At 41.8% G+C, this 25,706-nt stretch overlaps 1 protein-coding gene across 3 annotated transcripts in view; it reads right to left on the reverse strand.

Annotated features, from left to right (window-relative positions):
• LOC136875672 (sodium/potassium/calcium exchanger 4) overlaps positions 1-13,722 on the reverse strand; it is a 124,962-nt gene extending 111,240 nt beyond the window's left edge. For all 3 annotated transcript variants that reach the window (XM_067149224.2, XM_067149222.2, XM_067149221.2), the window contains exon 1: positions 13,368-13,722. In XM_067149224.2, the coding sequence (XP_067005325.1) occupies positions 13,368-13,512 (145 nt within the window). In that variant the 5' untranslated portion in view covers positions 13,513-13,722. The remainder of the gene's footprint in view (positions 1-13,367) is intronic.
• Positions 13,723-25,706: the final 11,984 nt, after the last annotated feature.

The raw sequence follows: 25,706 nt of genomic DNA on the forward strand, positions 1-25,706 counted from the left end.
GATAATGCTCACTAAAGAGATTTTGAAATATAAATCAAAATCACCAGTATGAAATTACATAAATAAAAACAGGCTGTAGTGATTAAATTCATTGTTTAAAACGGGATGGTGGTGATTACTGTTTTAAGTGGAAATAAAACTTGGCAACCATCCCCTATTAAGACTAATTAGAGGAAAAATGGAAGGGGTCCGATACTTCGAAAAATGAAGGTTTCGGCTAAAGAAAGACAACGGGCACGAAGGGCGTGAAAATGAAAGACTCCCTAGGCCAAGGAAACCTAATGCCAGGACTCATCTAAGGGTCCCGTGGTTGCCAAACAACGCTCCCAAGTTAAGAGCCTTGGGGCCCATTTTAGCCACCTCTTACGACAGACAGGGGATAGCGTGGATGTTATTCTATCGCCCACACCCACAGCGGGATTTTTATATACAATTGGCACCGACACAGATACTGTAGGTCTTTGGCGACGATGGGATAGGAGAGCCTAGGAGTGGGAAGGGAGCCACCGTGGCCTTAGTTAAGGCACAGCCACGGCATTTTCCCGGTGTGTAAATGGGAAACCACGGAACACCATCTTCAAGGCTGCCGGCAATTGGGTTCAAACCCACTATCCCCCGGATGCAAACTCACAGCTGCGCGCCCCTAATCGCACGGTCAACTCGCCCGGTAGGGATTGTTTAAAAAGGACACTTAAGGCTTTTGTATCAGTGCAAAGACGTGTGTGAATGCGTGCAATGTATTTAAGGAACAAGAGATGTTATTTAATTAAGCTCGGCCTATTTTACATAATACAATGTGTAGTGCAGTGTAATCTGATCCATGAAGCTCCACACTTGCGTGACAATTACTAACATGGAAATGCGGCTGCTGTGGGTGGCAGTTATCCTATTGTCTCTATGCAGAGTTTGATTGCATATTTCAAGTCTTTTACTACAACATACATACCTCTATACGTATTCTTTAAACATCGAATAGACATGTTTGTATATTGTTATTTAAATCTTAATGAATGTACCGTTACTGAACCACTGATAGCATGACACCTGTCAAGAGGCTGCATGATATTTTAAGTTTTAAATACACACGGAGTGATCCCTGAACCTCGATGACCTGCCTAATATCTGGTAAGTCTTCATTTTGCGAAGGAACATTTCTTAGACCATGTTGCATACATTTAACAAAGTATCTGTATTTTTCAGATTTACATCCTTGGGAAAGACTTGGCGATATTCTAAATTACATTAATTAGGGACTAGTTTCGGCCTGGGCTGGCCATCTTCAGCCTTAATGTAAAACACCTAATAACTAAACAAATGTACATGCACACAATTGACATAAAAACAAATGAAAACAAATATATACAAAGTGACATTAAAAACTGGGAGCATCTCATTTATTATTTTGATTGAAGATGAAACAACACCTAACAGTTCCCTGTCAGCTAGTGGTTATTTACAGCAGTGTCCAATGGATTACATATAGCTAACACCACACATATAGATTTGATGACAAACTACAGGATCAACATTTACCAGTTCCTATTGAAATGATCAGCAGTATTAGAACTAACAGTTCTGTGTATATAAATTAATACTTAATACTTGAAATTATTCTCAATGATGAACATACTCAAGATGTTAGAACCTAGTTCATTTTCAAATTTATTCATATTCCACTAATTAATGTAATTTAGAATATTACATATTATAGTATTGAAAGGTGGACCATTACTACATTAATTTAATAAAGACTTGGCGAACAAAATGGAATTCGATGGGGAGCCAACAATATTTATAGGGCTTAAGAAATAAATAAAGTAGAACTGGCTGAGTCAGCAAAGATGATGCATCTAATGTGTTAGGAGTTAATGATATTCAGGTAAGGGGAGATAACGAGGAAGAAATGGGGGATTATAAAGAGTACTTAATGGGTGTTATAAAAGGAAGGGCAGTGTGTGGAGTAGGACTGTTCATCGGGAATACTATTGCACGCAACATAGTTTCTGTTAGGTGCATACATGAGCGAATGATGTGGGTAGGTTTGGTAGTTGGAGGTATTAGGACTAGAATGTTCCTAGTGAGCGTGCAGATGAGGATGAAGTTGATAAAGTTCTATGAAGCGTTGAGTGACATTGCAGTCGGAGTCTACAGGTTCAACAGCAAGGATAGGATAGTGTTAATGGACGATTTCAACGCGAGAATTGGAAATAGAACTGTAGAATACGAAAGGGTGATTGGTAAATGTAAAGATATGGAAGGTAATACGTAGGAATGAGAAGCATTTGCCGGACTTCTATGGGATTAGCAGTTACGAATATATTCTTCAAGCATAAGGCTATTCACCGCTATACATAGAAGGGCAGAGGCACCAGATCCATAATAGACTATATCATAACCGAGTTTAAATTCAGGAAATCTGTTAGGAATATGCAGGTTTTCCGGGGATTTTTCGATGATACCGACCATTATCTGATCTGTAGTGAACTAAGTATCTATAGGTCAAGGATAGAGAAAGAGAAATCTGTCCGCAGATGAATAAGGCTAGGAAATTAGACAGAAGTTCATGGATACGATTAGTGAAAATTTCTAAGCAGGTTCAGGATATAGAAAGGTGGTATACAGGGATCCTGTCATAGAAACAGAAAGGGAATGTTTAGGACCAACTGTGTATAAAGATCGGAACAAGCGGAAGTTATGGTGGAATGATGAAATGAGAGCAGCTTGTAAACGTAAAAAGATGGCGTATCAGGAATGGCTCCAACAAGGACTGATGAAGACAGGGATTTGTACGTAGATGGGAGAAATGAGTGAAACAAATAGTTTTTTGAATCCAAGAAGAAGTTGTGGGAAGATTTGAAGATTCTGACCCTTCCCAACCGCAAACCAGCATATGTTATTGCAACAAGAAACTGTAAGCAAAGATAATTTACAGTAGAATATTAGCTGTGTTGATAAACACCTGGCAAAAATGTACCTTCATGGTGAGTACAGATTTGTCAGTATTTTTAAACCTGGTAATTTTATCCGGTAAAAGAGTATGTTAAAATTAAAAATTAAAAATAATTTTGAGGTGTACATGAACAGACCCGCCACCAGCTGTTATAGATAGCCTCGGCGTCACTGAAATAGTGTAATAGAGAAGTGAGGACTAATGTAGTAGGCCTATCCCTTGCTTTTTTTCACCATGTCAGAAGGTACTGTTACATATGCGTTTGTGAAGCCCACTAAAATGCATGCACAATAAGCAATGCCATCCAAAAATTAGCCCTGTATGGTATAAGACATCCTTCTTCCTTCGATGAGAAATATTAGTATGTATTGCAATTGTGCTGTCATATAGTTTATGTAATGGCTCAAATTATATGTTCTTCTATGATCAGCTATCTTTGTATGAAAGGTTATCTACGGTGATTCGCGAGCAAGCCACAAATGCAGTCGTTTGAAGTATCAAGACACCAACTATTCGTGCTACCATAATACATCCCTTACATTTCCTAGTGACTTTCAGACATCTATCGCAAAAATCTGATAATGTTATCTGTACAATGCCTCTTTAATAGTTGTAGATTGCTGTAGATTTCAGGAGACTGCTAGGTGTCTGAAGTTTGTTCCGTGAGTTCTGTAACGTGCCCAAATACGACTCAAAGTTATTACATTCAAATATATCCTTGTATGATCAGACCTCACCTGGGATCAAAGCTACTATCATGTGAAGTGACGGACAATGACTTGTCAACTGAGCCATTGAGGTTTGCTGATTCACTGATCTGCGCTTCATTTAATGGTGAATGGAAATGTTCTGTACCATCCTACGCGGAACAAGACGATCTAGGAAGGTAAGTCATAAAGTAAGTTAGCCTAATGTCTTCTAGGTGGATAGATAAATAAGTCTGCACAAAGACACTACTTTATTCCCACATAATTCATATACAGGATGTCCAAAAAGCAACGGTGCAGTGCAGTGTAGAGAATATTTGCGAATAATATGGTGCTCTTATGCATCCGGATACGCTAACAGTCAGAGCATTCGTGTCTCGAGTACTGACAACGCTCACGAGAAGAAGAAAATGCTTTAGGCGGTCAGAAGTTCGGGGTATAGTGTTCCTAAAGTAGGCAGCGTGCTAGTGTGCCAACTTTCTTTCACGACATCAACATCGCAGAACGTTATCGCACTGAATTTCTGGAACCTTTCGTGGTCCAATTCAACTCAAGAGGGCTGGATCCAACAAGACTCCACCTTCCAGAGAGCCTTCTTAACAACATGCAGCGTCGTGTGAAGACATGTCTGCAGGCCGCATGAGGACATTTCCAATATATCCTACAGGGAAAACTGCATTGCCGTAAGAACCACTTAAAATTTGAAATGCATTTGGGAGATGTTGGGTTCGAATCCACCGTCGGCAGCCCTGAAGATGGTTTTTCATGGTTTCCAATTTACACAGCAGAAAAATGTTGGGGATGTACCTTAATTAAGACCACGGCCACCCTACAGTTTTTGATATAATCACATTATTCGTGTATTTGTCACAGTATAAAGTTAGTGTCTTCTATTCTTGACGACAGAAAGTGGTGTGCTGTTCGTCGAACATCTCTAACAGATTGATCGTTGAAAGTGTGTTCTTCCGTACCATTTCATCAATGGAATTAGTGGAACGGTGGTAGAGTGTCCGACTCATGAGCCCAAGTTCGTGGCTAAGGTGGTAGATTTCTGAAGGACGATCAAAAATCTTGACATCCAATGTCATTGTTGTTGAATGATGTTAAAGTCTCCGGTAGCGCACTCTGTGTCAGTCAACAAAATTAAAATTAACTCAGCCATATCATCACAAAACAGGTTAGCTCAGTGGCTTACGGCATGACTAGTGATGGCTGCTTCCTCTGCACTAGGAAGACAGACGGATTCGAATCCCACCGTCGGCAGCCCCAGAAGATGGTTTTTCCGTGGATTCTCATTTTCAAATCTTCATTAATATCACGGACGCTATCTTCCCAATCCTAAGTTTTTCGCATCCTTGCGTCGCCGAAAACCTTCGATGTGTTAGTGTGATGTGAAACCTCTAGCATTTTTCTCCCAGAGCTTGAAAGAAATCGATCAATCAATAGTCAGTCAATCATTACTGATCTGCATTTGGGGCAGTCGGCCCAGGTGGCAGATTCCCTATCTGTTGTTTTCCTAGCCTTTTCTTAAATGATTGCAAAGAAATTGGGGATTTTTTGAGCATCTCCCTTGGTTATTCAAATCCCTAATTCCCATTCCTATAAATTAATATTTGCCCCAATTTGTCCTCTTGAATTCCAACTTTATCTTGATATTGTGGTCTTTCCTACTTTTAAAGACACCACTGAAACGTATTCGTCTATTTATGCCATTCCACGCCATCTGTCCACTGACAGCTCGGAACATACCGCGTAGTCGAGCAGCTCGTCTCCTTTCTCCTAAGTCTTCCCAACCCAAACTTTGCAACATTTTTGTAACGCTACTCTTTTGTTGGAAATCGCCCAGAACAAATCGAGCTGCTTTTCTTTGGATTTTTTCCAGTTCTCGAATCAAGTAATCCTGGTGATGGTCCCATACACTGGAACCATACTCTAGTTGGGGTCTTGCCAGAGACTTATATGCCTTCTCCTTTACATTCTTACTACAACCCCTAAACACCCTCACAACCATGTGCAGAGATCTCTACCTTTTATTTATGACTATAGCTGAGGCCTGCCCTTATCAGTTATGTTGCCACCGACTTCCATTTTTATCAAGGTAGCCGTGGTTCAAATCGTGGTCGATACAGATGAGAATTCCGAAATAAATAGGTACTTTCCTGTAATTTTTCAGTCAGTTTGGGACATTAGCTACCAGTGAGAGGCCGTTTACTTTTCTTAAGTTCAGAGTTCATTACATGCAATATTTACTTTACGTCGATGCGATAACAAAAGGTCTTGGAGTGGGAAGGAAGCGGACGTGGCCTTAGTTAACATTCAGCCCCAGCAGCTGGCATTTGGCTAGTGCGAAAATGGGAAACCACGGAAAAACCCACGATCTCCCGGATGCAAGCTGACAGCTACGTAACACAAACCGTGCAGCCACTTCCCTCAGTAGTTCACAGTTCAGTTTTTCCGTCCAGTGAATATCAACTCATAACCAACGAATGTCTATGGGTTAACTTTAGTATGTTCACATAATAAATTGTGAGGATGGGTGGGGGACTAGTTCACAGAAAATGTTTATATTCGTTAAACGGTGTAAAATTCACAACGAAGCTTGGAGTGCATGAACCTTTAATGTCCTCGCGTTCCTTTTAATGGTTCTCTAACTCAATGAATACGTAATGAGGCAAGAGAAACGACTTACAGCTACTCTGTGTTGTCAGCTTCATTCATGACCGCGCTGCGTGTGGACGTCAGTGCAGGTGCACTCGAACAGTCACAGCGCATGTCAGGCAGAGTTGTGAATATTAAGTCCAACGTACGGTCGTTCATATCACACGGTTTGAAATATTTCAGAAGGGAGGTACTTTCCTCGCTAGTTTAAAATGAGTCAAAGTTATAGCTTAGAAAGCACAAGTACTGCCAAAAGAAAATTTTACACACTTGACTTCCATTCATGGAATAATATTAAATTTCTTATAAAGCTCAGTAATTACTTGTAAAATCTCAAACAAACAAAAATAATTAATTTTTTGTAACTAAATGGACTCTACATTATAAATATTACAGTAGAATTTATTGAAGGTCCGCCTCTCTGGTGTAGTGGTTAGTATGATTAGCTGCCACGCCCGGAGGCCAGGGTTCGATTCCAGGCTCTGCCACGAAAATTTAAAAAGTGGTACGAGGGCTGGAAAGGGGCACACACAGCCTCGGGAGGTCAACTGAGTAGAGGGTGTTCGATTACCACCTCAGCCATCCCAGAAGTGGTTTTCTGTGGTTTCCCACTTCTCCTCCGGGCAAATGCCAGGATGGTACTTAACTTAAGGCCACGGCCGCTTCCTTCCCTTTTTCTTGTCTATCCCTTCCAATCTCCTCATCCTCCCATAAGGCCCCTGTTCAGCATAGAAGGTGAGGCAGCCCGGATGAGGTACTGGCCCTCCTCCCAGTAGTATCCCCCGACCCAATGTCTCACGCTCCAGGACACTGCCCTTGTGACGGTAGAGGTGGGATCCCTCGCTGAGTCCGAGGGACAAACCAACCCTGGAGGATAAACAAATTAAGAAAGAAAGAAAGAAAGAAAGAAAGAAAGAAAGAAAGAAAGAAAGAAAGAAAGAAAGAAAGAATTTGTTGATTATTTACACGATTCTTTGTCTGAAATTACTTAAGGACTTATATGAAGAAAATCTCATTGAATGAGCTGGTTGGATCCCCAGCTCGGGTGTTGTAGCAGTGAGTTTGTATTCTGGAGTTATGGGCTCGAACTCTACTGCAGATCTGAAGATAGATTTCCGTATTGTAAAGTATCACACTGAAATGTAAGAATTAGTTTAGACTATATATCTCTCTTCACACAACAAAATTAATGTTCATATTCGGAAGAATATCTAATTCTTTTCTCGTAACTATTAATGTTACTCAGGTGCAAAAATCACTGTCCGGGAGATAGTGGTTTCGAACCCCACTGTTGGCAGTCCTAAAGATAATTTTCCGTGGTTTCCCATTTTCACACCAGGCAAATGCTGAAGATGTACCTTAATAAAGGCCACGGCCGCTTTCTTTCACCTTCTAGCCCTTTCCAGTCCCATCGTCGCTGTAAGACTGATCTGTGTCGGTGCGACGTTAAGAATATTGTAAAAAAAAAAATACAAGGAATGTCGTATACAAGGAAAGTCTTCAATAAATACAGTATTTACCCCATTGACCGCCATGTCTTGACGGATTTCACGTTATTATTATTATTATTATTATTATTATTATTATTATTATTATTTTCCGACTGATTGGCTGAATGGTCAGCGTTGAGGCCTTCAGTCAGAGGGTTCTGGGTTCGATTCCCAGCCGGATTGCGGATTTTAATCGCTTTTGATTAATTCTTCTGGCTCGGACTGGGTGTGTGTGTTTGCCTCAACTCTTTTTTCTTCATATTCAGACAGTGCACTGTACTATCAACCACCACAGAAACACGCAATAGTGATTACGTCACTCCATACGGAGTTGCCTTCAGGAAGGGCATCGGGTCGTAAAACAGAGTCAAATCCACATATGTGTGATATATTTTGCATCCGCGACCCCACATGTATGGGATAAGCGGTAGAAGGTGATTATTATTATTATTATTATTATTACCATCATCATCATCATCTGCCTCTGTGGTATAGTGGTTAGTGTGATTTGCTGCCACCCCCGGAGGCCCGAGTTCGATTCCCGGAAAGTGCTACTTTAGAAGCTTCTTGATGTCGTTTATTTAAGCTGGCTTCAGTTTGACCCCGTTCAGAATCAGATCAGGAATGGCATCTTTCTGCAAACGTTTACCTCTTTTGATAATTTTTTTTTTTTTTTTTTTTTTTTTTTGCTATTTGCTTTACGTCGCACCGACACAGATATGTCTTATGGCGACGATGGGACGGGAAAGGCCTGGGAAGTGGAAGGAAGCGGCCGTGGCCTTAATTAAGGTACAGCCCCAACATTTGCCTGGTGTGAAAATGGGAAACCACGGAAAACCATCTTCAGGGCTGCCGACAGTGGGGCTCGAACCCACGATCTCCCGATTACTGGATACTGGCCGCACTTAAGCGACTGCAGCTATCGAGCTCGGTCCTCTTTTGATAAGAAATTGGAGCCCTCCAGATTGAACATTGTAGAATGGCTCTTCGTGTTCAAGGCATGCCTTCTTGTTTGACAACTTAAATATCTACAATCACAGCATTCACATTTGCATTTTATTTCCTGAAAAGAGGACCTCGACAATATGATGGAAAGATAGCCCGTTTTGCACTCTCAGTTAGCAGTCACTTGTCCCACTTAGCAGCCGCAAGGGGTTTTAAAAATGCATTTTAAAGGACTTTTAGCTGAACTTTTTGCCTTACAAATAATCGCCTTGACAGCTAGTAATAAACTGTGCCTAATTTTGGTCATTTGGTCCACTTTGCAAACGGGCGACTCAATTAGTTTTGAGTTATTTTTCATTTTTTTCTTTTCTTAAAACTTACTGATTCTGATTACGTTACTACGGTCAGTGCATTATGTTAATTTTGCTTACCGTACGTTTATTTAATTTATATATTTTCTACAAGGATGTGATAGTTTCATGTCTCCAATTATAAGACACTTCCGTAAAAAATTGTTAAATGTATAATATTTATACATAAATACAGTATGTTGAGGTGTTCCAATAATAGCATTTTTGTTGTACAGTATATTTTAGGATAAAAAAACAACACATTTCAGATTTAGGTATTCATGTGTTTTCTGTTGTTTTTATGTCCGACTCGTTGGCTGAACGGTCAGCGTACTGGCCTTCGGTTCAGAGGGTCCTGGGTTCGATTCCCGGCCGGGTCGGGGATTTTAACCTTAATTGGTTAATTCCAACGGCACGGGGGCTGGGTGTATGAGTTGTCTTCATCATCATTTCATCCTCATCACGACGGGCAGGTCGCCTACGGGAGTCAAATAGAAAGACCTGCATCTGGCGAGCCGAACCCGTCCTGGGATATCCCGGCACTAAAAGCCATACGACATTTCATTTCAGTTATTTTTATGAAGAAATACTTACACAGAAGCAACAATTATATTTATACTATTATAGTTAAAATAATTTAGAGAGAGAGAGAGAGAGATGCCTGAAACAACGTGGGTGCATTCAATGAAGAGGAGTGCAAGTAGAAGAACTCTGGACTGGGACAAAATGATGGTATTCCGGGCGGATTGGCCGTGCGGTTAGGGGCATGCAGCTGTGAGCTTGCATCCGGGAGATAGTGGAGTCGAAGCCCACTGTCGGCAGCCCTGAAGATGGTTTTGCGTGGTTTCCCATTTTACACCAGGCAAATGCTGGGGATGTATGTTAATTAAGGCGACGGCTGCTTCCTTTCCAGTCCTAGCCCTTTCCTATCCCATCGTCGACATAAGACCTGTCTGTGTCGGTGCGACGTAAAGCAAATAGCAAGTAATAATAATAATGGTATAGGAATGGTGGAAGGAAAGAAGGTGGATAAGCGCCGTCAGGAGCTGGTTAAGGGGAAAGGAGGAGGAGGATGAATAATTTATACATCAAAATCTTATTTTACCGTATTCATTTTCTATTTATAGAATTTATCGTAATTCTATATCAGAGTTGGTAAATTATAATTATTTATCTTCAGTAAAATGTAGAACCGAGTTATGAACCAGTAAATGATGTTTTCAAATTATGACCCAAAATGTCGCAGCTACAATATAACCCCAGCTAGTATCAAATCCTTTTCGATTAAATACCTCCTTTTACCTCTTGATACTGTAATTATTAGAGTGGCTTCCTACCACTGTACTTCAATATATCCGCCACTATGCCCATTTCATTCACAACGAAGTCTTGTAGTGGACTGTCTATACGCAGCAATGCAGTAAGCGAGGAGGTGGGGGAAGGGGGTCATGTTTGGTTATAGCGTGATACCATTTCTGTGCATGCGGGTACAGTAGGGTGCCAGAGAGATCAAGTAAATACGAAGAAAAACACTTCTCCAAAACCTTGTTAATGAATATGGCCCTTCTTCGCGGTGTTTTCTTTGATACGTGCTTTACAGAGAGTAATAGTAAAGAATATAATCTGGCTGTGCAGTTTGGGTCACGTAGCTATCAGCTTGCATTCGGGGGATAGTGGGTTTGAACCCCACTGTCGACAGTTCTGAAGATGGCTTTCCGTGGATTTCCACTTTTACACCAGACATATTCAGAGGCTGTGCCTTGATTAAAGCCACGGTCACTTCCTTTCCTCCTTCCCACAACTAGCCCTTTCATAACCCATCGTCACCATAAGTCCTGTCTGTGTCGGTGTGCCGTAAAGCAAATTGTAAAAAACAAAACAAAAACAAAACAGTTTACAGCGTTTATGTAATCAATAATTCTATTTCACATGTAGTGCACCGTTACTGAACTGCCTCACGGTCGGCGGATGGAGAGTGAATGTCGGTCCACAAGTGGCCACGGCTGGTCCGTGGTTCGACAGCTCTGCACTCCGACCGACCAACCGAGCAGAGGAGGGGTAGCCACGGCTCTACCGTGACTGTACGCGGCTGTAATAGGAAGACGGAGAGGGGCTGATCCCCACCATCGGCTATTCTGCGAATGATTTTCCGTGGTTTTCCATTCTCCTGCACTAAGGCACTAGCATAGGCCACGGCCGCCAACCCTCTCGCCTTCTCCACACATCTCCTTCTCAGATACTAATCTGAGAGACGGCGTCACCCTCCAGGAAGCCCGCCTCCCCCTTCAGGGCAGGAATGAAAACATTAGTAGTGTCTTAACACGCACTAGCCGCCAGCGTCTAGGAAATATGTGGCAATTCAACTGTCGGGCCCACTGTTAGACTGAAGAGAGACACCGGAAATTTCATGTTTGGAAAAAAAAAAATCAACTAATATTCACAATTGTTGACATAATATTATCGCTCCCTTTTTTAGAACCTGATGTTTGAAATATGTCTTATTCAACTGAAACATAGACTGGTGTCTAGAAACTTACATTGTATGCATTGGTTAGTATAAACTATATCATAATGTCAACATCCTGATGACAGTTCAAGGAAGTCCCAGATAATTACCTCACTGTACAGACATGTGTCCCAATCCTGAATTGGTTTGTCAATAGCCTCCACAACGGGACACTGGTTGTGGGTTGAACTACTCTTCTACACAATCAGGAACCGCTTGATCGGTGGTGAAACGCATAGTATTTAGTGTCTTCCTCAATGGATCAATAAAGTTAATGCGACGATGGGTAGAAAAGGTTACGACTAGGAAGAAAGCGACAGTGACCTTAATTAAGGTACAGCTAGATGTGAAAATGGGAAACCACGGAAGTCCGAATGCAAACAAACAGCAACTCTCTCGGTAAAGATAAAAATATATTCACGCAGTAACACTAATCAAATAACTGAGCTGAAAGGTTTATTTCGGGAGATGATAGGTCCGGCAGCCATGAAGATAGTTTTTCATTGTTCTTCAATTTCACAAACGGCAAATCATGGGGTTGCACGTTAATTAAGGGCATGGCCACTTCCTCCATAGTACTAACCTTTTACGTATCTATCGGTGCTGAAAATCTACCTGAACCGCTAGGAAATTCATGTAATCGTACGTGAAAGAGACCCGACCTTTCGGACAAAGATAAGAAAAGGCTCTGAAAAGCGTGAAAATTAAAGACTTCTTAGGGTTTACGAACTTAATATTGCGCGGAGAAAAAATTCTCTGAGAGAGTTCAAATGGGCAAGATACAGGTGAGAATTTTGGCATAAGTCAGATTCTCGTTTAAGAACATCGTGGTTAACATCACATGCTTTCAAAATGAGATCCTCTGTGGAGTTATTGACGTCAGCTGTGATCGAACCCGCTGTCTTGATAACAGAAGGACGTCTAACTGGCATTGTCACTATATTACAAATATTAATAATAAAAAATAACCAAACCTCATGGCGATGCTGCCCCGAAGGGCCATGGCCTACCAAGCGATCGCTGCAGACCCCGAAGGCCTGCACATTACGAGGTGCCATGTAGTCAGCATGGCGAATCGACGAATTCTCTCGGCCGTTATCTCACCATCAGACCGCTCCTCAATCATGTAGGCTGAGTGAACCTGGAACCAGCCCTCAGATCCAGGTAAAAATCCCTGACCTGGCCAGGAATTGAACTCAGATCTCCGGGTAAGATGCAAGCATGCTTCTCCTACACCGCGGGGCCGGCTCATATTAATAATAATCACCATAATAATAATTTGGCTATTTCTAGCCTGGTACAATTTTTGTAAGGGAGACCTTCACATGTCTCCTGTGTATAGGGAATTTCGTCTTAATGTGATAAAGAATAGTGTTGTGTGTTGAGTATGAGTTGCAGGGATGTTGGTGTCAGCACAAACACCCAGTCCCAAAACCAAGGGAATTAACGAATTAATCCTTTAAGATTAAAATCCCTCGACACAGCTGGGAATCAAACCGGGGACCCGAAGCCCAAAGGTCAAGGTGCTGATCACTCAGTCATGGAGCCGGCCTCCGCGCCACTGAGGTTGGATAATCCACAGATACTAAAACAATATTTTAAATATATGCCAACTGACTACGTTCATATTCGATCCCACAACCTTCAGCACAGCAGGAAATCTTCTCAGCAACTAAGGTGCACTGCCAGTTCCGATAACAACGTTTCACTCGTTCCGAAACATACAACCTTTTAGAGAGAAATTAATGATATTTGACTCACCTGTTCCATGCGCTGATCGTCCACCGTGAGGTTCTACGAGACCAAACTTGGTCGCCGCGGCGGCGAAGATGCAGTACGTCGCCGGCAGAGCAACTAGGATGAACAAGCGTCGTCCAAGAGATGCCCTCACACGTTGCCTCCTCATGCCGGTGGTGGAGCGAGAAATGAGATAGAGTAACACAGTACCGGGGACTGTTATCTTAGAGTGATAGCGGCCACTTCACTCTCAATAGTAGTAGCATTTCTCGGGACCCTTTTAGCAGCCTCACGTGATTCATTATAGAGGTGACAATTCGACAACATTATTACATTTGCTTGTATCTCACCTGAATGATTCCCTATGCAGCAACTTTATCGCTTCCCCTAATACCTGCTGGTGAGTATAAAACAGACTTCCTAGTTGTAAACTGCGGATATGAATTCACTTTTAAATGTCGTGTGTACAGATCATTCTCTTTATAAGGGAAGGAAGGACTTGTACTGGAATTGTACTGCTACATCTAAACTAGAAGATAAATCTAAGTAATTTGCGAGAGACGTGGATATATTCAAATACCATTTAATATCGTAGTGTATTCTTCTTTATAAATTTATATTCTTTTCACATGTACATGTAATTTGAGAGCCGATTCTTACTAGCCATAACGTTTTTCAATGGCTATGAAGAGTAAGGTAAATGTCCATTTTTATAGTAATAACTCAACAGGCAGTTAGAGAAAACGTGTATAATAAATTAAATGAAAAGGTAAAGTCACATTAATATAAATAATTAAACTTTACCCTTATTGAAACTGTGAAATACTCAACAAAATGATTACAATATTAACAACACACCCACTGTGATCACGTGATGCTGAAATCCAATTTTTTCTTCATCAATTACTTAATTATCTTAAAGAAAACGTTACCAGAGTTGCATGAATATAACTTGCCATAACTTGACGTATTTTAATTAACATAAGACCTAATAGAAACTTTATAGCACCTCTACAAATAACTGAACTCCATTTCATCGAGATTTACCACAAAGATGACGCACATATCATAGAACTGAACTTCATGACCTGTGTGATACTTTGTAATTAACGTCTGTCAGGTGCGTCCATCGTCACTTGCAAGAAATATCAGAGTGGCTTGAGAAAGCAACTAACCGAGAGTTCGACGGTGACTAGAACAATCTGCAACTAGCACAGAGGAATGTCTGGGTCTTATCTCGAAATATAACAGATGACATGGCCGGCTTATGGTAATCTGTCGCAGATCTGGATTATACTAGTTCACGAGCTGTCCATGTGAGCTATGCATCTGGAAATATAAACCAACACCTGATCTTCAGACTCGTTCTAATAATAACATTGCACCATGTTTCAATTATTGTAGACTGCTGTAGACACCATTCAGTCTGCAAGCTTTAATAAGCGAACAAAGCATCTCCACGACCCTCTATTTACAGCCAGATTTGTTTGACTTTCACAGTTCCTGAGACTACTTCGTAACAGCCTAATGTCAATGCAGATGTCTTTTTTTTTTCTGGCTAATGGTTATGTGTCCTAGTATTTCCTATTTAAATTGTTCATCCTTTTTTTCTTAACTTTTTCTTTGTCACGGCGCAGTTTACTAGAAAGATATCGACATTTTTTCAATTGGCTTTAACTTACGTCGCACCGACATAGATAAGTCTTATGGCGACGATGGGACAGGAAAGGGCTACGAAAGAGAAGAAAGCGGTCGTGGCCTTAATTAAGGTACAACCACAGCATTTTCCTGGTGTGAAAATGGGAAACCACGGGATATCCAGTTTAAGAAAAATTATGTTCTGTATATGTTTCGCATGTTGATGAGTTGTTTATAGTTAAGAACTTTGTTAAAAATGAGGCCTGCTAGGAACCACGTGTCAATTTCAATTCATCCACCCTTGCTGTTAACTCTTCCGTACTTTCCAGCATTCCTTCATTATTGCACCATGTTTTATTTTCCTCTCCTCAGACTACTTTGGACCGGGTTTCCTTTTCATACTTCCTTGGAATCCTTCCATTCTTAACCCTTTGATGCATGATTTTTTATTTTCATGTTTAAAAGTTATTTTTAGACTTTCCATAAGGTTTATAGAACGGGATAAATATTGAAAAAATATCAATAATGCTGCATATATGCTACATCGTGAATAAACATTCTCTTTGATACGGTTGCCATTTAACTAGTTCCTACATACAATATATACAAATGGGTAACTAAGGTCAAAGGTATTCTATTAACAACTTGGAACTCACGTGGAACATGCACTGGTTCATGAAATGCCCATCAGAGGCGTGCAAATCAATTTGTTAATCTATGTTGTATATATGCTACATCATGCAACAAAGGGGTGTAGGCAGTAGCGTAGCCAGGATTTCAGTTTGGGGGGGCCCATTTATTTTGATAGGTGACCAAACTTCCAGAGTTTAGGTGGTATAGAATACCTAAAAAGGAAATGAGTGTCCTTGGATCCAAGTAAGAGTGGTGGATTTATGCGGATTCCGGAAGCTAATAGTGATCATCATCATCATCATCATCATCATCATCATCATCATCATCATCATCATCTTCTTCTTCTTCTTATTATTATTATTATTATTCCGTTTTTCCTACATCTGTGGGGTCACGGGTGCGAACTGTGTCGCACATGTGAATTTGGCCCTGTTTTACGGCCGGATGCTCTTCCCGACGCCAACCCTATGTGGAGCGATGTAATCACTGTTGTGTGTCTCTTTGGTGCTTGGTAGTGTAGTATGTTGTCTGAATATGAAGAGAAAAATGTTGGGACAAACACCAAGTCCCCAAGCCAGAATATAAATAGGGTAATTTTATTATAATAATGGTCATGTGATAAGCTATAAAGAAGTGACATTTTATACGATTAATGCGGCAAAGAAACACACACATACACATCGAATAAAGGTTTCTCGCCCTTCTCCATGGCTAGATGTTGAAACCAAGAGAATGATGGCCCACCGTGACTCGTTATTTCGACATTATAAACAAACCTTAGATAACACAGACTTCGAATCTTACTGCATCTTAAGATATCGCACAAAGCAGTTAATCAGAAATTTTAAAAAATGTGCATATTTCCGGAATTTAGCTAACAACTTTAATTCCAGTCGCGCATGGGACCAATTTAGAGCTCTGGGAATAGGAAAACATCAACAGAGCCAGACAACTCCTGCCATTCTACTTGACGAACTGAACGATTACTCTAGTAGAATAAATATTCAACCTACCCCAATTAACTGCACCGAATCACCGCCCTCCCCTCCAGCCAATCCACCATTCACATTTCACAGTGTCACAGAAAATCAGGTTAAAAAGGCTTTGTACTCGATTAAATCAAAGGCCACGCGTGTAGATGATAATCCTATTACTTTTATACATAACATTATTGGTGCTGTCCTGCCTATACTGACGCACATTCTGAACTACTGTTTTCTAAAAGGAATTTTCCTTACTGTCTGGAAAACAGACAGTATTGAATATTACACTGGTACCTAAGAGTTTAGACCCACAATCTCTCTCTGACATTCGTCATGTGTTCATACTCCCTGCGCTTTCTAAAGCCTTTGAACGTTTAGTATATGAGCAAGTTCTGGAATACCTAAATAAAAATGCTCCTTTGAACCCTTTGCAATCTGGATTTAAGAGGGGTCACAGTACCGCGACAGCACTTTTGAAGGTAAGAAGAAACGCTATAGAGAAACGACTGCTCACTAAACTTATAATTCTTGACTTCAGTAGCACCTTTGACACTATAGAAATTCCGATTATGATAAAGTAAATGGAACTGCTAAATTTCGATCTGGCTGCGCTTAAGTTTCTTAGTTATTATTTGAGTAACCATCAACAGCGTGTAACAGTAAACGACAAGGCCTCTAAATGGAAAATGAAACTTAGTGGTGCCCCGCAGGGCAGTATTCTAGGGCCCTTACTTTTCTGTATTTATATCAGTGACATACCATCCGTAACAGGAAATAACATATCGACACTGCAAGACAAGATATTAACAATGACCTCTGATGACTCAGTATATATTCACAACGAAATTCTCTTATACTAAACTCCACAAAATTTCAGGCAATCATAATTGGACCACGAAAATTACTGAGCTGCTCAAACAATGTCGCAATCCCGCCTATCCTACTGAATGGGAACATTATTCCCCACAGTAAACCGGTTAAAAATCTTGGCTTAATTATGAATGAAACACTTGATTGTTCTGGTCACACGAAAGAAATACGTAAAAAAAACTTTTGGAGTGCTTTACCCTCTTAAACGGCAGAGGGATATATTTCCATTTGAGCTAAAGGCAAAACTAATACACTCATTCTCCCTATTCTTGATTACTGTTACGTTGTATTAGTTGATATGACGAGAGAAGAAACACTTAAACTTCAACGAGCACTGAATTCCTGCCTGAGATTTATTTACAACATCGGGTACGATGTTCATACCACCCCATACTATCAGGCTGTCTCATGGCTGAAGCCTGATAAACGTCGGCAGCTACACACTTTAACGATGGTGTTTAGGAGTGTTAGCTGAAAGTCAGCCACTGTATATTTCTTCTAAATTCACCTTTTTATCATCATTTCACAACTTAACTACACGTTCTAGATCCTATCATTCTATTCCACTGCACCGCACAAATACAATTAATAGATTATTTGTGGTGATCGGCGTCACATTATGGAATTCCCTGTCAGCTCAGGTCAGAGAAACTAGCTCTTTATTAAGATTTAAGGTCACCTGCCGAGACGTCCGACTCGTTGGCTGAATGGTCAGCGTACTGACCTTCGGTTCAGAGGATCCCGGGTTCGATTCCCGGCCGGGTCGGGGATTTTAACCTTCATTGGTTAATTCCAATGGCCCGGGGGCTGGGTATTTGTGCTGTCCCCAACATCCCTGCAACTCACACTCACCACATAACACTATCCTCCACCACAATAACACGCAGTTACCTACACATGGCAGATGCCGCCCACCCTCGTCGGAGGGTCTGCCTTACTCGGCTAGAAATAGCCACACGAAATTAAATTAAACCTGCCGAGACTACCTGCTGAGGACAGCTGACTGAATGGTTGACATGTGAATGTGTGCGTGCCTGAGGATGTCATTTTTAAGAGTTTTTAATATTGAAATGAAATGGCGTATGGCTTTTAGTGCCAGGAGTGTCCGAGGTCATGTTAGGCTCGCCAGGTGCAGGTATTTTTATTTGACACCAGTAGGCGACCTGCGCGTCGAGATGAGAATGTAATGATGATGAAGACGACACATACACCCCGCCCCCGTGCTAGCGAAATTAACCAATGATGGTTAAAATTCCCGACCCTGCTGGGAATCGAACTCAGGACCCCTGTGACCAAAGGCCAACTCGCTAACCATTTAGCCATGCAGCCGCACTTTTCAATATTAATTAGTTTTAATATTAATTTAGTTAGTAATGTATTTAAATTTATTTTTAAAACTATTAATTTATGTAGTTTCAGCTGTTTTACGTATCTCAGTATTTTATTTACGATTTTGATTAGTATGTGGTTAAGTATACGAGAGGGCCTCGAGCCCTAACTTCGCCACTGTAAAAAAGGCACTAATAAATAAATAAATAAATAAATAAATAAATAAATATAGAATGTAAGGGGTATGTGTATAAATATTTTGTTAGTTGGTAAAGAAAAATATATGTCACAACATATGCTAGAGAGTGTTTACCTTGTCCTATTAGTTTCCCTAGTGGTTAGGGCAGCGCAGTTGTGAGCTTGCATCCGGGAGTCAATGGATTCGGCAGCCCTGAAAATGGTTTCCCGTGGTTTCCCATTTTCACACCAGGCAAATGCTGGGGCTGTACGTTAATTAAGGCCACGACCGCTTCATTCCCACTCCTACGCCTTTCCTATTCCACCGTCACAATAAGGCCTATCAGTGTCGTTGCGACGTAAAGCAAATTGTTAATTCGTTTCCCTCGCAAGCCTGGGGTGCAGAATATAGTAGCATTAAGTTACAGTTTTATGACGCTAATATTCGTATGTATAATTTTTATTAACGTGCCAGAAACCAACGACATGGAGCTGTTGCCATTTCAACACCGTTTTGAAGACCACCGACCAAAGTCGGGATTTGAACCTGCGAGCTCGGACTCAGAAGGAAAGCGACTCAACCAACTGAACCACATGAAAAGGAGGCGTTTGTGATTATTGTTATAAATATATTCAGTTAGTATGTTTACACAGGTTTTATGAAGAGCATTTATTAAAGCGTACGTTTTCCAACTGTCCTAAATGCACGAGACCGGACGGAAGAACTAGCTGGAAGCTAAAGAGCCTTGCAGGGGTGTCGCTTCCTTCTCTGTACACTTTTCCAAACCAAACTCCATGGCGAAACAGCCCCGAAGGGCCATCGCCTACCAAGCGACCGCTGTTCAGCCCGAAGTCCTGCAAATTACGAGGTGTCCTGTGGTCAGCACGACGAATCCTCTCCGCCGTTATTCTAGGCTTTCTAGACCGGGGCCGTTATCTCACCGTCAGATAGCTCCTCAATTATAAGCTCGTGGGCTGAGTGTACCTCGAACCAGTCCTCAGATCCAGGTAAAAACCCTGACCTGGCCGGGAATCGAACCCGGGGCCTCCGGTAAGAGGCAGGCAAACTACCCCTACACCGCGGGGTCGGCTTGTTACTTTTAGGTCACCTTATTTTAGAATTAGACTTAAGGTATCCTGCATTCGATGCCCGCCACTGACAGAGTTAAGAAAGGCATGGGATCGGGAAAATACAGCCTTGTTTGTTGCTGCAATAGATTTGGCCATGAGTCTCCCGTGATCGAAATATCTACGACCTGGCAGGTAGTCACCTTCACGGGGCGTAGTACCAAAGTGGTTCTTTTTTTTTTAGAAGAAAAATTAAATGAAGATTCTACTTCCTCACAAACGAAGAACGATATTATCAATTTTACGAACAGTTTCAATAATGGAGCCGGTTTAGAGTACAGAAGCTATGATTTCGAATGTTGGATATAATTACATGGTAACAACCAAAACCATCAATATCTACAGAAGATCCGTCACCGCACTCGGTAGGAGCGGCTTTCTTTTCATATCCACCGGGCGAGTTGGCCGTGCGGTTAAGGGCGCACAGCTGTGTGCTTGCATCCTCTTCGAACCCCACTGCCGGCAGCCCTAAAGATGGTTTTCCGTGGTTTCCCATTTTCACACCTTAATGACAGCTGATGGCGGAGCTGTTGAGGATCCAACCAGTCTTAGGGCTGAAGACTGAACATACAACATACAATTAAGGCTACGGCCGCTTCCTTCCCACACCTAACCCTTTACTTTCCCATCGTTGCCATAAGACCTACGGTGCGACGTAAAGCAAATTCTAAATACGGTACAAAATAAAACATCTTTTCACAACCCCTTCCATGGAAAAGTTGTATCCACGCTACTGGCCTAGACTTGGCCACTGATATTATTTCGTGGGTACGCCACTGCATCCTCTCACCATTTAAGGTACAAGGTAAGCCCGAAGAATGGTTGATACTCAAAATACACCATCATAAATGATGCGGTTATTACTCAAAAGTACTAAAGAAAGGTAAGACACGCGACCTATTTAAGCAGAATCTGTATCAAAAGAACGTGACTTCCCATTTTAAAAATGTTTCATGCATCGACTGCGACTCAAGCCTCGGCCGTCTTGATGAGAAGATAGAACCATTGGAACTGAGTTATCACGTCCGCTAATTACAAGATAGTTACAAGCAGTACAGTGCCATTTGAAGTTCCAATCAGTCCCCGGGCATTTGACAAAATATATGGACCTACCTATAGAACTAAGGTACGCATCTGCGATCTGTCTTGCTATTAGAATTTTAAAAAAATCATAACTTACCGAGGATGCACATTATTTTGCCCTTAGTGACAAATAAAGTTATTATATGGCACAAAATGAGAAACTAACGTGCAGATCACAATCCTGTCACAGTCTTCCGAACGCTGCAACTTAAACACAGCACATCTTTCAACCACGGTACAACCCCAGTTTCCTGGAACTGATCTTCAAAAGCTGACACGATGTTGTTCAACTGTTTCTGGCTGTGGACCCCGTTATCTCGGTGGTCACGTTCCGGCCCCCTACTGAGTAATCCCTGGCTAATTGCCCCTTTCCTCATCTTTTGGCATTTGTCAACACATTCCCAATACTGAGGCCTCTACAGTGAAATATCCTCGCGCATCACAATCCTAAGTGACTTCCTTTCATTCAAGCAGTACAAATATTGAGAATTATGAATGGCCATATTGAGCCTTGCTAGTAGATTCTTTGTCGCCAGTGGGTGTAGGCTCTTCCATCTCATACCATATGCTACTCTAAGGCCACAGTACAGCCAACCTATGTGTAACTAAGGTCAAGGGTATTATATAAACACCTTGGAACACATGTGGAATATGCATTGGTTCATGAAGTGCCTACCAGAGGCGTGCAAAAGTGTTTGTTGACCTATGTTGCATATATGTTACACAATGCAACAAAGGGTTAAAACTTTATTTTTAAAAATCATTCTTTCTATAGTTTCCTCTTCACTTATGTTATTTCTTTCTAAAAGACTAACACCACGAGAATACTTTCGTTAAAGAATGATGATATGAAATTGGAAACCGTAAGAAAGTTGAATGCAAAGCATACATTAGTGACTTCATGGGTGTCAGCATAAAACATTATTATTATTATTATTATTATTATTATTATTATTATTATTATTATTATTATTATTATTATTATTATTATTATTATTATTATTATTATTATTCTGTCTGTCTGTTAGGTCATCAGCCCAGAGGCTGGTTGGATACTCAAATAGCACCACCAAAGGTTATGCGGTTATAAGGAAACCCCAAAAACCAATGGCAGCACCAAAATGAGGAGTGAGGTAGTTTGCCATTGCTTTCTTCACTGGGTCAGAAAGTACTATTGCAGCACGACTGACCCTATGAGCTGCACCTTTCATAACACTCAAATGCACCAGTCATGCTCTGAATGTCATTACTCAGCACTACCCGTACCCCAGCAACTTCCATATTGTCACAGCCATGGGTGTTGATTGGGACTTCGGTGGAAGCTACTCTTTACTCTGGCCTGTGCCAAGAGATGGATGCAAAAGTACTGTATCCATCAAGAAATGACAGCAGTTATTATTATTATTATTATTATTATTATTATTATTATTATTACAATTTGCTTTACGTAGTCTTATATCGATGATGGTAAAATGATAGGAATGGGAAGGAAGCAACCGTGGCCTTAATTAAGGTACAACCCCAGCATTTGCCTAGTGTGAAAATGGGAAACCACGGAAAACCATCTTCAGGGCTGTCGAGAAGGGGGTCCGAACCGACTGTGGTGGTGGTGATTATTGTTTTAAGAGGAAGTACAACTAGGCAGCCATCCTCTATATAACACTAATCAGAGAGAAAAAATGCAAGGGGTCCAACACTTCGATAATTGAAGGTATCGGCCAAAGGAAGACAAGGGCCACGAAGGGCGTGAAAATGAAAGACTCTCTAGCCCTCGCAAAACTAATAGCGTTGGGGTCGGAAAAGAACAAGAGTTGACCAAGGGAGGTCGGATAGGATAGATGAAAGTCAGGAGCCTGGCACAAGTAAGTGGAAGCAATGCCAGGACTCAGCTAAGGGCCCCGTGGTCGCCACCCACACTCCAAAGTTCAGAGCCCCTGGGGCCTCGTTTAGTCGCTTTTTACGACAAGCAGGGGATACCGTGGGTGTTATTCTACCGCACCCACCCACAGGGGAAGAACCTCTGTCTCCTGAATGTAAGTTGATAGATAAGTGACCGAAAACGCGCGGCCACTTGCTCCATTATTATTATTATTATTATTATTATTATTATTATTATTATTATTATTATTATTATTATTATCATCATCATCATCTGTTTACCCTCCAGGTTCGGCTTTTCCCTCGGACACAGCGAGGGATCCCACCTCTACCGCCTCAAGGGCAGTGTCCTGGAGCTTCAGACTCTTGGTCGGGGGATACAACTGGGGAGTATGACCAGTACCTCGCCCAGGCGGCCTCACCTACTATGCTGAACAGGGGCCTTGAGGGATAGACAAGGAAGAGGGAAGGAAGCGGCCGTGGCCTTAAGTTAGGTACCATCCCGGCATTCGCCTGGAGGAGAAGTGGGAAACCACGGAAAACCACTTCCAGGATGGCTGAGGTGGGAATCGAACCCACCTCTACTCAATTGACCTCCCGAGGCTGAGTGGACCCCGTTCCAGCCTTCGTACCACTTTTCAAATTTTCGTGGCAGAGCCGGGAATCGAACCCGGACCTCCGGGGGTGGCAGCTAATCACGCTAACCACTACACCACAGAGGCGGACTTATAATAATAATAATAATAATAATAATTATTATTATTATTATTATTAACATGGCTCAGTTGGCTAAACAGCATGGGTAGTGTCCCTCGCGCTGTTCGCTAACGGTTCGAATTTTCCTTGAAAATATACTTTGGGTCGTTTTTGTTTTGCACTCGTAGCTTAAGCTATCAAACACGCGACTATTCGTGCCACATCCAACCAATAAGGTACTATTTTATAGGGATATGGACATTAACTGTTCCACTCAAATACGTAGTGTGCGGTTTTAGTAGTGCTGTTTGTTCCTTTGCTATATATCAACGGGTGAGCACGTTGATATGTTCCTAATTTACGTTAAATCAAGAGCGAACGTACTACAAGCACAACGCATTTATCAAGAGAGATTTCCACAGGGACATCTACCGGCCGCAGTTACTTTTAGTACTGTGGGACGCCGTTTGCGTACAACAGGGTCACTCTCTCGACTGCCTCCAGTTGGAGAGGCACCTGCGACTTCTGGAGTTAATGCAGGGCTGCCGAAGGTGGGGTCCGAACCCCGTGAGCATCCGTGGCTAGGGCGGCGGCCCGCAGGCTGCTCCCGGATTCTGCATGTGAGATTTGTGCTCGACAAATCCGAGGCAGAACAGGTTTTTCTTCGTGTACTCCGGGTTTTCCTGTTATTTTTCATTTTAGCGACACTCTCCAATTTAATTTAATTTCATATGTAGTATGCATAAAGCCTCCGTGGCTCAGACGGCAGCGCGTCGGCCTCTCACTGCTGGATACCGTGGTTCAAATCCCAGTCACTCCATGTGAGATTTGTGCTGGACAAAGCGGAGGCGAGACAGGTTTTTCTCCGGGTACTCCGCTTTTCCCTGTCATCTTTCATTCCAGCAACACTCTCCAATATAATTTCATAGCATCTATCAGTCATTAATAAATCACTTTGGGAGTGGCGACCCCATCGTACTAACAGCCTATATATGCTTCATTCATTACATCCCTGACCCGGTCAATGACTGGAAAACAGGTTGTAGGTTTTCATTTTCATGTAGTACGCATCTTGTATGGCAATCACTTTCACCCCATCACCTGCAACTACACCAGGAGCTCCACAGTGCAGATTCTGGAGCTCGGGTCAACTTTTATGAATTAATACTGAGGCAAATGATGGGGCGTTCGTTTCGAAAATCTTAGTTTCGGACGAACCACGGTTTCACACTAAACTGTACCGTGAATCACTACAATATGTGTTACTGGAGCATTGACAGTCTCCGCTGGATAAGAGGGGCAGCACTTAAGGTGCGGTGGGGAGTAAATGTTTGCTGCGGTATTTCGGGTAATCACCTAATTGATCCACATTTATTTGAGGGTCATTTGACAGGAGCCTGATACCTACATTTTCTTTGCCATCAATTACCACTGTTGTTAGAGGATATGCCTCAGGACGGCGTGTTACCATGTGGTTTCAGCGTAACGGAGCTCCACTGCGCAATTCAGCAGATGTCCGCAACCAACTGAATTCTACACACCCCGGTCAATGGATAGGACGGAGAAGACCTGCAACGTAGCCCGTCAGATTGTCAGAATTAACACCATTGGGCTTTTTCTGTGGGGCCGTTTAAAACAAGTAGCCTACGCACAACCCAGTGTTGCCAACTCAGCGGATTGTCCGCCAATTTTGGCGGATTTTTAAATTGAACAGCAGATAAATATTCCATTTAGCGGACAGTGGATTTTTTGGCGGATTTTCAAACTTCTTTTAGCGATTTTCAGCGGTAACGATATCACCTTTCATCACCAGGAGAAAAAATACTATAAAACTTAGTACGGCATAATAGTCTACTTATTCCCGTTGTCCTGAAGTTATGCTGCATACTACAATCGTTTTCTAGTCCAGCTCTGGCCCACAGCCTCAGTCAGTAATTGTTACAATCGT

The sequence above is a fragment of the Anabrus simplex genome, chromosome 6 (genome assembly GCF_040414725.1).
Source record: "Anabrus simplex isolate iqAnaSimp1 chromosome 6, ASM4041472v1, whole genome shotgun sequence".
Taxonomy (NCBI): Eukaryota; Metazoa; Arthropoda; class Insecta; order Orthoptera; family Tettigoniidae; genus Anabrus; species Anabrus simplex.